This window comes from Marmota marmota, unplaced genomic scaffold (genome assembly GCF_001458135.2).
Source record: "Marmota marmota marmota unplaced genomic scaffold, marMar, whole genome shotgun sequence".
NCBI classification, from domain to species: Eukaryota; Metazoa; Chordata; class Mammalia; order Rodentia; family Sciuridae; genus Marmota; species Marmota marmota.
In genome coordinates, this window is record NW_026000205.1 from 6,199,627 (window position 1) to 6,211,157 (window position 11,531).

An 11,531-nucleotide genomic window follows, 5' to 3' on the forward strand; every position below is an offset into this window, starting at 1 on the left:
GGGGGAAGTGGGGCGGAGGAGGGAGGGGGCTGGGGCGCTCCGGCAGCGGAGGGGCCTCCTCCGAGCCCCCCGGAACCAGCGGCCGCCCTCCTGGGGCCTCAGTTTTTCCATCTGTCAAAGGGGACAAAGAGCGCACGAAGACTTGTCAAGTGCCCACTGGGTGGGGATGAAAGCCGTGAGCTGGGCTCAAGGCTCGCAACTGTTCAGGACCTAGGATCACACCCACTGTACCGGTGGGGAAACTGAGGCCCAGGGAACCGAACTGACTCGTGCCAGCGACACACTCTGTGAGACAGTGTGCAGTTGGGATTTGAATTCTAAGTTGCTTCCCGCTAAGCGCCGTCCTCCATCCCTGCACGCTCTAGGGCCACCTAAAAAGAAAAACAACAACAATAACGCCGCGGGCCGCTGTGAAGCTGAGAGTTGCAGAGCGCGTTTGAAAGCGTTTTCGGGAAGCTCCTCTTTGGGCCGTTAATTATACCCTGGGAGATGGGAGTAGGGGAAAGAGCTGGAAACTTCCCGCATTGTACAGATGGGAAGATTGAGACTTGGAAACAGTAATTGCATTTTCAGTGTTACCCTGATGTCAAAAGGAAAAGTATGCTCAAATCCAAGGTTTTAGCTCTCCAGCTCCCGCGGAAGGAGGTGGTGGGATTGCGGAGGGAATTGATGTATGAGCGTTGGGAATTCATCAGGTTCTCGTGCTGGGGAGGCAAATAAAGCGGGGACCCCCTGTGCAAGGTCGGGAGATTTAGGGACCAAGTGAGTCGGTAAATCTGGGATTGAGTTCTGGCCAGGAGTTGGAACCACCCTTACCTCCTGCCAGGGGGCGGGACCCGAGAGAGTGACAGGGGCAGTCGAGATACGGAAACGCCGGCCCTCCAAGGCAGGCCAGAGCGGCCCTGTCTGGCCAGCGTGGCGCAGCGGAAAGCTAGAGCGGCCGGCGGAAGAGTAGAGTCGCTGGGGCAGGAGCCTGATAGGAGCCTGGCTAGAGCGGTCGGCGGGAGGAGTGGAGGTGGGCGTAAAGTGGACTCTGGGGCGGCTAGAGCGACTCGGCGGTAGGGGTGGGGGAACCCGAAGTCCGCGCGCGGAGGCTTCGGTTTCGGCGGCTGCAGTGACTTCTTTTCCAACCCAAGCAGGTGAGGGACGCGGCTCCTGGTGGGCGTCAGGCTCTGTGCTTTCGACCCGGCATCCCCGGCTGTGTATACTTCTGAGTCCCTGTAGAATTTATGGCCCATGTAAACCCGCCACGTCCATATAGGTTACAAGATCTTACAGACCCTCCAGGTTCCGCCTGGCCTCCCTTGAGGACAGCCGGACTCTTGTAAACATGGGGTTCTGATAGGTCAATAACATCCCCTAGAATCCGGGGCCAAATAGATGCTGGGTCCCGAGGATCCATCACACACCCCTATAAGAATTCTTTAAGTCTCCGTAAGTCTCGGAGACTGGCTGCTTTCCCTATGGAATCATAATCCATATGATCTCCAGATTCTTTAGATATGTCAATAGAATCTGGGGCTGGATAAATTCTAAGGGCCCCTTTGAGGTTCTTCAAGGCTCCCAAGGATTCTTGGAGAACCTAGATCATCTGTTCAATATCTTATATACCCTGAGCCCTGCAGAGAACCCAGGGGTCCATGTGTGCCACTTTCCTCTAGAATCCCCACCCCATGAACCTTCTCAACCGGTACTGATGACCAAAGCCTCCTGCACACAGTGCTCCCTCTGCTGGATCCCAGGCCTTGTCAATCTTCTGTAGATCACATTTTCCCTTGGACAGCTTCACCTATAATTCCCCAGCTTCTATGGGGACCCCCTCCCCTCCTATGCCCTAAACATTGAGCCCTCCCTCTCACCCCACTCCCAGTCCTGAGCCCCAGGTCAGGTCCAACCTGCACTCCTGCCCAGGCTGCAGCAGCTACATACCCCTGACTTTCCCAGGCATCTAAGGAAACTTAATGTGTATTAGCTTTGGTTCAGATTTTAGTTTCCTAAGGGTGTGATGGGGGATCCTCATGCTCTGAAGGACCACCGTCTATTAAATTCATCTACTCTGGAGTCAGACTGCCTGGTTCTGAATCTTGGCTCTGTCGTTTATGAGCTGTGCCTCAGTTTCCTCCTCTGTAAAATGGGGACGAGAATAATAGTGGTCAAAAAAATTAAATCAGAATATTGCTGGCCTCATGAGGTTATGGAGAGGATTCAGTGAGTAAGCATCGGTAATGCAGTGTGCTGTAATGGGCACTTACTAAGAGCACCATAAGTGTTAGCTATTGTTTCATATTATTATGATGAGGAATAAGGAGGTAATGCTTGTCAAGTGCATGACTTTAGGCCTGGCACTGAACATTGCTCAAATAATATGCCTTCCCTCCTTTGCTGCTTTTTTTTTTTTTTTTTTTTTTTCCCCACTGTGGATTTGGAACTCAGGGCCTCATTCATGCTAGGCAAGTGCCCTACCCCTTGAGCTACATCCTTTGGGACCTTCTTTGGGACCTTCTTTCCCTAGATGAACTTCTCATCACTGAGTGAGATAAGCATGGATTCTGTATGAAATTGCAGGTGGTGGCCTAGTAAAGGCATCCCTGTGTCTCATGGGAATGCGACTAGCATAAGGTGCTTACTTTTGTGGGGTTTAACTGAATTAATACATGAGCAGTCCTTAGAGCAGTACCCAATATAAGTGCTAGGTGAGTTTAGCTCTCATGATAAATAATTACTGTTATTTTTCTGCCTTGGTTTGCAAATTTATTTATGTGAACATTTAACTGCTCAAATCTTGAAATTACCTAAGCTTGAATGGTAGACACACTTTTTATAAAAATGATGCCTGCTTGGGTAGACCCTAAAGGTGGTATTTGGACACCACCAAAAGCATCATTATTTAGTCATTGTAGCAAAATCTCAGCTACCATTTTATCAGGTGCCATGGAAGAGGGAAAAGGGTGGGTCTTGGGCAAGGGTGGGTCTCAGGTGGCTAGGATAATAAATAGCTTTGGGGTGTAAGAAGCTGCACCCCCACTCCCCCTGACATAGCTCCTTTGGCATTGTTCAAACTGTTTAGGGACACAGATCTTTGGAAGACTCAAGGAGAAGGGGACACAAAGATGGGAGAGACATTGAGAGATCGAGAGAGATGAGACAGCAACTTGGGGCTTCAGAAACTGGCTGTGGAAGGACAGGCACATGGAGGGAGAGAGGCTGGGAGCCCTGAAAGCCTGGAGGAGGAGGGTGGACAGGCAGAGACCAGGCAGGAGGAGACAGGACTGGAAGAGGAGAAAGAGCCCAGGAAGCAGAAGGAAGGACAGAGATGGGAGACAGATCCCAGGGAGACACAGTCAGGCCGAGCCCCGCAAGATAATGTAGAGGGAGACTCACACCTTGGGGGTGGGCTGTCAAGGGCCCCCTCCCTCGTTTTCTGGGACCAAATGCTGGGAAAAATAGTTGGTTCCTGAAAGAAAGAAGAACCTCTAGGTTGGGGACTCTGGGTCCCTGAGAAAGGAAGGTTCAGAGTTTTGTTTTCTTGTGTGGAGAGAGTTGGGGGTTGGGGGTTGCCATTGTGACTTCCTGTCACAGGAAGTGGGGCTGGTGGGTTCACAGGCAACATCCTGGCCTAGGCCTGTCACAGATCAGAGAAGAGCCCCCCACACCCCAGTCCTCTCCTTCCTACCTCCCCTCAACCTTCCCTTTAACTCCATTTGCCCAAAGGCCCTGCCTCCTTGGGGAGCCAACCCCCAGGCCTCTGGTCCCTCCTCTTTTAGGGACCAGTTTGCCAGCTCACACCCACAGTCCTTTTGTGGACCCAGGCTCCTAGGCCTCCAGCCTGTGCCCCCCCTCTGGTCCTTGGGCTCCCTGCCCCCTGGCTAGCCTCTGAAGAGCTCTTTGTCGCCACACAGAAGCCCCATTGAGCTGCGGAGGCCGGGATGGGGGGAGGCTGTTTACTCACCTTCACACCTGGGCCAGGAATCTCTGAGTAACCGCCCTGGGCCGCCTCCTCCCACCCCTAACCACAGCCCCTCCTCTCCCTGCCCCACAGAGCCTTGGAGATGGAAGACGTCGCCCGAGGGGTGGTGAGTGAAGAGAGCCTGGGAGGGTGTGGGGACTGGGGGGCTGCCATGTGGGAGCCCTGTGGGCTAAGCCGTGCCTCCCTTCCACAGGCTCCAGGGCCCCCGCGGCCTGGCCTGGTGCCCGTCAGCATCATCGGGGCTGAGGATGAGGATTTCGAGAATGAGCTGGAGGCTGTGAGTGGGAGATGGAGTGGAAAATCTCCATCCCATCCTTAGTCAGTGTCCCTTCCACCATAGGGCCGGTTCCCCCATCCTGGGCTGTGCCATCTGCCCTTCTCTTATTCTTCCTCTTCCTGATACCACTTTCCTCACCTCCCTGCGCCATCAGTGCCCCCATTCAGCACAGACTTCTTACTCTGGCCCCAATTTATCACTGCCCCCACCATGGAGTCCCATTCCTTCTCTCCTAATTTCAGTTCTTGTCACTCACCAATAGAACATCAAATCTCATTCATTCTCCACCCTTCTGCCCCTACTGTCACCATTCTGGTGGAGACACATCTCTACCGCCAACTTCCTAGCATCTTCCTCCCCAGCTAGGATCCATTGAGAGGTGCCATGGACCTGGTGGGGCCACCAAGGCCTCTTCACCTCTCCCCATGGCACTTAGCGACCTTCTCTCCCATCCCCAGAGCTCAGAGGAGCAAAACAGCCAGTTCCAGAGCCTGGAGCAGGTGAAGAGGCGCCCGGCCCACCTCATGGCCTTCCTACAGCATGTGGCCCTGCAGTTTGAGCCAGGACCTCTGGTGAGGACACAACTGCAGAGGGGGGGGGAGTGAGGTTGGGCAAGCCATGCCTGTCGGTGAGCTAGACCAGTGCAGGTGAGCCAGGAGGGCCTGGGAACCAGCCCCAGAGCGCACAGCACAGAATCTAGAACTAGCACCACGGCTGAGAGTTAGAACGCACACTGTGTGGTCTAGACTAGACTGGGGGGCCCCATAGAAACCTCAGTGGGCCATGAGCGCTGGCCTGGAGTGTACCTATGGCAGGCCGTGCATAGAGCCACAGAGAACCCTGTAGCCTGGCAGAGACCACGTCCTGCTGCTTGTCTTCCGGGACTGGAGCGGGGTCCCCCATCAGTGACGGCACCCTTCCCATGGCTGTTGAAGGACGACCGAACTAGGCCTCTGCAGGTGTTACCAGTTACCATCGGGATTGGTACCTGGGAGAAAGCTGTTAGCCATCCCAGCCCAGATGACACTGCAGCCCCTGATCCTGAAATGAGGAAGCCACCACAAGTGCCCACTATGTGGACAGGGCATAATCGTTAACCCAGAAACCTCTTGCGCCAGGCCGAAGATACCTGGGATTTGTGGATCCAGGACCATGCTTTCCAGTCTAGAAAACTCAGGAGGTGATTTTTGAAGGAAAAGCCACAGCACTGGCCAGTGGGAGTCTGTAGACAATGTCTCATGCCATGAAGACCAGAGCAGCCCAGTACAGGCCGCCAGCTGGGAAACAGCCCCAGGCATGCACGGTGTGGAAACACAGATGCTTCCTCCAGAAAACTGGGAGACAAAGAAATAGCAAGGAGGAAACCCTTTGGGGTGTAGAAGGAAGGGGACATCAAAGGCAAAGCCTGGGTGTTCTGATGCCAAAGCTTTAGAAACTGGCAGAAAATTGGGAAATTGCCAGTATCGTCCCTGTCTGCTTTCTCCAGAAAGTGGCGGCCCTTCCCCTAATGCTGTGGCCCTCCACCAGAGGTCCAGCCTAAGTCCTGGGGTTCTAGAACACAAGGATCCCTCCTAGACCTAAGCACAGGGATGGTGCCAACTGCCATATGTTTATGGATGTGGAAACTGAGAGCGAGAGAGGGCCAGGCTTGCCTGGAGTGACCGCAGATGGCCTCTGGCATTTTGAAATTTGTCCTCTTGTAGCCCTTCTCAGGCTGTACTTTAGGGGTGGAGGTAAGGAGAGTGGATGTAGATTCGTTGAAGTTGTTCAAAGAGTCTGCCCACAGTGGAGTAAGTCCTTAGCACACTTAAGGCCACGTCACTTGCCAGTTGAGAACTCCCCCGGGAGCCAGGATAGGTTGGACTCCCTGCTGCACTGCCAGAGTCATTCAACCCAGGGCTGGCACCCAGGCAACCTCAGGAGATGCTGAGTGAGCCCAACTCCTCTACCCATTTATTTATGAAGCCTTTGCTGTGCACAGGGCCATAGGAATCAGAACCCACCTACCACTGCTGTGTCCACAGACAGACTCTCAAGTTGCTCACAATAACTTCTAGACAATGGGGAGCAGTAGAGGCAGTCAGGCTTTCTGCATTTAGATCCCAGCTTTGCCACTTACTAGCTGTGTGACCTTGAGTAGGCATCATAAACTCAGTTTTCCCATCTATAAAATGGGCGTAATAAATGCCAGGATCTGTAATGCACACTTAATCTCAGCTACTTGGGGCAGAGGCTAAGGCAGGAGGATTGCAAGTTGGAAACTAGTCTGGATAACCTGGTGAGACTCTGTCTCAAAATAAAATTATAAAACAGTATTGGGAATATAACTCAGTGGTAGAGTATGTGCCTAGCATGCAAGAGTCCCTAGTTCAATCTTCAGTACTTCTAAAAAAAGGCAAAACAAAAAAATGGGGGTAATGATGATCCCTGTGATTGAACAGATAAATTCATGCACAACAAAGACTTAGAACCACCTCTGGTATACACTGAGCCCTCGGTATGACTAGAAGTAGTGGAGAAGAGACAGAACCACAAAGAATCATATGGGATAAAAAATTAGGAAGTACTCATGCTGATCACCCCCAGAGAGGCTAAGGGAGGCAAGGGTTTGGGGGGTAGAAATAGAGATCAGGGAGTGCTTCCCCAGGAGGTAGCATTAGAGCCCTTCAGTCGTTGGGTGCCTGGGGGCGGGGAAGCCCCTTAGGCTATCCAAAGTGGGGGTGTGGTTGGGCCTGGGAGGGAAGAAGTCACACTGTGTGTCCTCCCCAGCTCTGCTGCCTGCATGCCGACATGCTGGGCTCCCTGGGCCCCAAGGAGACCAAGAAGGCCTTCCTCGACTTCTGCCACAGCTTCTTAGATAAGACCGCGGTGAGAGTCACCTTCAAGCCACCCATCCCCACCCACTTGGCTCTGGAGAGCCTCCATGCACCTCCCTACCTCCACCCACTAAGGCAGCTTAAAGGGCAGCCTGGCCTGGGGTGACCGCCCCCTGCCCCCTCAGGCCCTCCCCAGCATCCTCCCTCGCACTCTTGTTCCTACCAGGCCTCCCGGGCTGCACCCCCTTCGCTCCCAGAGCTCCCCCTCACACCAGTCTCTCCCCTGAGCAGGTCCTACGGGTGCCAGCCCCTTCCAGCGTCACCTTTGAACTTGGTAAGGAGAGAAGGAAGGTTTTAGGGTTGAGGGAGGGTCTGTGGCAGGGACAGTGCCTCCCAGGACACCTGGGGAGAGAGGTCACATTCATTCAACCCTTGATAGTGGCAGCCCAGGGAAGCTTGGCTGTCTGCAGGTGGGTGGGGATTGTGGTCTGAGGGAGTGGGGAGCCCTGCTCAGAGACTTGGCCCCCAGCCTGTGTGTGTCCCTACAGACCGCACACGGCCTGACCTCCTCTCTGAGGATGTCCAGCGGCGGTTCATGCAGGAGGTGGTGCAGAACCAGCAGGCAACCGTGGGCAGGCAGCTGGAGGACTTCCGCTCCAAGCGGCTCATGGGCATGACGCCCTGGGAGCAGGAGCTAGCCCAGCTGGAGGCCTGGGTTGGGCGGGACCGAGCCAGCTACGAGGCCCGCGAACGGCATGTGGCCGAACGACTGCTGACCCACCTGGAGGAGATGCAGTGAGTGGGCCGGTGGGCTGCGCGCTCCTCAGCCCCCGTTTGCAGGCTCCCCTCAGCCCTAGGGCTTGTTTCCTAGCAGGTGGGCTGCTCCGCTCTCTGGCCTTTTCATTCATCCTGGCTCTGTATCTTCCCTTCTTGGCTTTGGGTCCCTTTGCAGTTTCTGGGTCTTGTCCATGCTCTTGTGCTCAGCCCTGTCTAGGCAACTCCCATCCGCCTGGAAGAGAGCCTCCCTTCTCCCTGGCGGTGCTTCAGCAGTTGCCCTTCTTACTCCAGAGAGCAAGAGCAGCCTGGAGGTGTGTGCTGGTTGGCAGGGATCCCAGGCTCCACCACTCTGCCACAACACTGTTCTCTTCTCCCTACAGGCATACCATCTCTAACGACGAAGAAAAGAGGTAATGGGGTGGGGGGATGGCAGAGAGAGGCGATTGGTCCCCCTGGCTTGCGGGAGGGGGCTGAGGCCTGGGTCCCAGTCCTGCAAGAGCAGCATCCCTGGCCCTGTCCTGTTGAGCCCTCCCCTCCTTCCTCAGAGACTCAGGAAGTGGTTGTGGGGATGGGGAGGCAAGGCCACGCCTCTGCCCTGGCACAGTAGTGTGCACTTGTCTGTTTGGGTTTGGGGCCCTCACTGTCCCCTCCCCACAGTGCTGCTGTGGTGACTGCCATCAGCCTGTACATGCGCCACCTTGGGGTGCGGACCAAGAGCGGGGACAAGAAGTCAGGGAGGAACTTCTTCCGGAAAAAGGTGCTGATGCCAAACTTGGCCCTTTCACTTCCAAAGATGCCCTGGGGGACCCTCAAGACCCTGACACCTGGGATCTTATTCTGCCTTCTTGCATCTTGGAAATGCTGACCTCCTCTGCCCCCCAACCTCCTGCAGATGATGGGGAACAAGCGGTCAGATGAGCCTCCTAAGACCAAGAAAGGACTGAGCAGTATCCTGGATGCTGCTCGCTGGAACAGGGGAGAGCCCCAGGGTAAGGTGGCCCTGGCCTCAGCCCCACCCTGTCCCCTCCAGGCTACCCCCACCTCACTGTCCCATTCTCTTGTTTCAGCTCCAGATTTTCGACACCTCAAAAGCGAGGTTGATGGTAATGGACCTATAGCCAGATCATCCATCCTGGGTCTCAGGGAGGAGGGCTGGGGCCTGGACTGCTGGTATCAGGGAGGAGGGCTGGGTCTGGAGAAGGAGACGGTGGATAGGGAGGACTCTTGGTCCTTGAACAGGGAGGAAGGTCTCCCTGTAAAAGGGAGAAGGGGCAGAGCTGTCCTGGGTCCCCTGCAGTTGTGGCTTGGTGGTGCTGCCCTCTCATTTCCTTCTTTCTCCCTGTGTCTCCCCAGCTGAAAAGCTAGGCCCTACAGACCGGAAGGGAGCCCTGGGAATGCCTTCTCGGGACCGGAATGTTGGGACTTCTGGACAGGACACCCCTGGAGTCCCTCTGCACCCTTTGTCTGGAGACAGCCCAGACCGGGAACCAGGTGAGTTTCCTGGGCTGGGGCAGGGCCTGCTCAGATGAAGGCCTTGGTCCCTGGGGAGGCCTCTCCTTTGCTCTGGGCATCTGCTCTCCCTGCTTCTAGGCCCAGTGTTGTGTTTGCCCCTCTTTGGACGAGCATTTCCATTATTCTCAGGCCGTGTCTCCCAGGACCAGTCTGAGTCCAGGCAGTCCACCTCAGAGCACCACTCCATCCCCCATCAGCCTTGAGGCCAGCTGCCCCAGTAACTTCATTTTTCATGTTCCTCAGGGCTGTGTGGCCCTCAGCACCTTGGATCCTGAGGTGGCTGTTTGGCCTGGCCTCGATGAGGTCCCCTCTCTGCAATTTACCTGTGCTGTGCTGTCTGGCTCGTCCCCTTGCTGAACCCCAGTTCACTCACCTCCATGTGGGGTCTCCCTCTGCCCACAAGGGCTGGGAGGAGGAATGGAGGCAGAGGCCCTGCTATCTCTAGTTCCCTCCTGCCTCGGGGACTGCAGTCTGGCTGGGTGGATGTGTGCAGGGGGCCCCCTAGTCCTGAGGCATCACCACCCACTTGTCCCCTGCCGTGTGCTCAGCGTTCTTAACGTCTGTCTCTCCTTGAGGCACCTTGCTATGGCACGTGTCTGCCGGGCACTGGGTGCCTTAGCCCCCACCCCCTTCCACAGCAGGGGAGACTGAGCCCCTAGAGGGAGAGTCTTGCCACCCCAGGGCCTTCTAGCCAGCTTAGCTCCCTCCTCCACTCTGCAGGTGTGGATGCCCCCCTGGACCTGGGGGACCCACCCCCACAGGGCACAGTGAATTTGGAGCCCCCGGCGCCCCCAGAGAGCACAGAGGAGAGTGCTGAGACGGAGAGGTGCCTGACTGGGTCCCGGGAGGGCTGGCAGGGCAGGGTCAGCTTACTGGGGTGGGGGAGGGGGCTGCTGCCGTTTGCACCTGCCTCTCCTGAGCTAGCTCTGAGCTGCACCCCTTTTTCTGCTTTCTCTGTGTCTTCCTCCACTCCCTCCATTTTCCTTTCTTCCCTCTTTCCTCCCCTCCTTCCTCTCCTTCCTTGTTTGCTGTGGTTCTCCTCTTTCTCCTCTTCTCTTTCGTTCTTTCCTCTCCTCCCTCTGGCCAGGTTTCTCCCTCCTTCTTTCTCTTCCTCTCCCACCCCTTTCATTTCCGTCCCTTTCTCTCCTCATCTCTAGGCCCCTGCCAGCCTCGCTTCTGCTCCTGGTGCCCTTCATCCCCTCTTTGTGCTCCATGCTCCATGCTCAGTGCCCTGGGGGCCCTGTCCCCCTCACAGTTGGGGGGCAGGCTCTGCCCCCTGCCTGTCCTTGTGCTGCTGCTTTGGGGCCCCTTGGTGGGTGTGAGGAGGAGGGTTGGGTCCATCTGGTCCCCCTCTGACCCTGTGCCCCTCTCTCCCCAGAAGGTGGAAGAGGTGGGTGCCTGGGCCCTGGTGGGGGAGGGCTAACCCCTCCCCCATGTCTCCCAGCCCCTGTCCCCTCCCCTCGGCCACCCTCTCCCCTTCAGCCCCTGTGAGGGGTGGGTGGGAGCATCACCTTCCCAGTTGAAGAGCTAAGTATTGAAATCTTCCTCTCTCCCCTTCTGTCCCCATTCCCCTGCTTCAGGGAAGGGGGGGGTCAGTCCTTGTGCCACACTGGGTCCCCCTTGCCCCGTCAAATTTCAGTACTCCTCACCACCCTCCATGCCCTGGCACCTCAGATCCCACTACTTCTAACTCTCCCCTCTCTTCTGTTGCATGTTTGATCCCTCTCCTGTTCTCTCCTCGTCCCTGTCCTGTCCCTGTCCTGATCTCCCCTGTCCCTGTCCCTGTCCCCTCTATCCTTGTCCTGTGCTCCTCTGTTCCTGTCCTGGTCTCTCCCTGTCCCTGTCCTGGTCTCCCCTGCCCTAGTCTCCCCTATCCTGTCCTGGTCTCCTCTGTCCCTGTCCTGGTCTCTCCTTGTCCCTGTCCTGGTCTCTCCTTGTCCCTGTCCTGGTCTCCCCTGTCCTGTCCTGGTCTCCCCTGTCCTGGCCCCTCCTGTCCTGTCTTGGTCCTCTGTCCCTGTCCTGATCTCTCCCTGTCTCTGTTCTTGTCCTGGTCTGTCCTCGTCTCTGTCCTGGCCTCTGCCTGACTCTGTCCTTGACCTCGGGGTCCAGGCTGTCAGGGCGTCTGGGGCGCTCAGAGAGCCTGCGGGTGAGCGACCGCCGCCGGCCTTCCCGGGGCAGCCTC

At 56.3% G+C, this 11,531-nt stretch overlaps 1 protein-coding gene across 5 annotated transcripts in view; it reads left to right on the forward strand.

Moving 5' to 3' along the window:
• Positions 1-3,622: 3,622 nt before the first annotated feature.
• Positions 3,623-11,531, forward strand: part of Arhgef1 (Rho guanine nucleotide exchange factor 1) — a 20,714-nt gene continuing 12,805 nt past the window's right edge. The window contains exons 1-14 of one of the 5 annotated variants that reach the window (XM_048790770.1): positions 3,623-4,073; positions 4,161-4,244; positions 4,703-4,816; positions 7,014-7,112; positions 7,352-7,394; positions 7,609-7,855; positions 8,218-8,247; positions 8,495-8,594; positions 8,730-8,826; positions 8,905-8,940; positions 9,191-9,328; positions 10,070-10,175; positions 10,728-10,739; positions 11,459-11,531. In XM_048790770.1, coding sequence (XP_048646727.1) covers positions 4,050-4,073; positions 4,161-4,244; positions 4,703-4,816; positions 7,014-7,112; positions 7,352-7,394; positions 7,609-7,855; positions 8,218-8,247; positions 8,495-8,594; positions 8,730-8,826; positions 8,905-8,940; positions 9,191-9,328; positions 10,070-10,175; positions 10,728-10,739; positions 11,459-11,531 — 1,203 coding nt within the window. In that variant the 5' untranslated portion in view covers positions 3,623-4,049. The remainder of the gene's footprint in view (positions 4,074-4,160; positions 4,245-4,702; positions 4,817-7,013; positions 7,113-7,351; positions 7,395-7,608; positions 7,856-8,217; positions 8,248-8,494; positions 8,595-8,729; positions 8,827-8,904; positions 8,941-9,190; positions 9,329-10,069; positions 10,176-10,727; positions 10,740-11,458) is intronic. The other 4 variants (XM_048790769.1, XM_015496769.2, XM_048790771.1 and 1 more) reach the window with 4 other exon arrangements.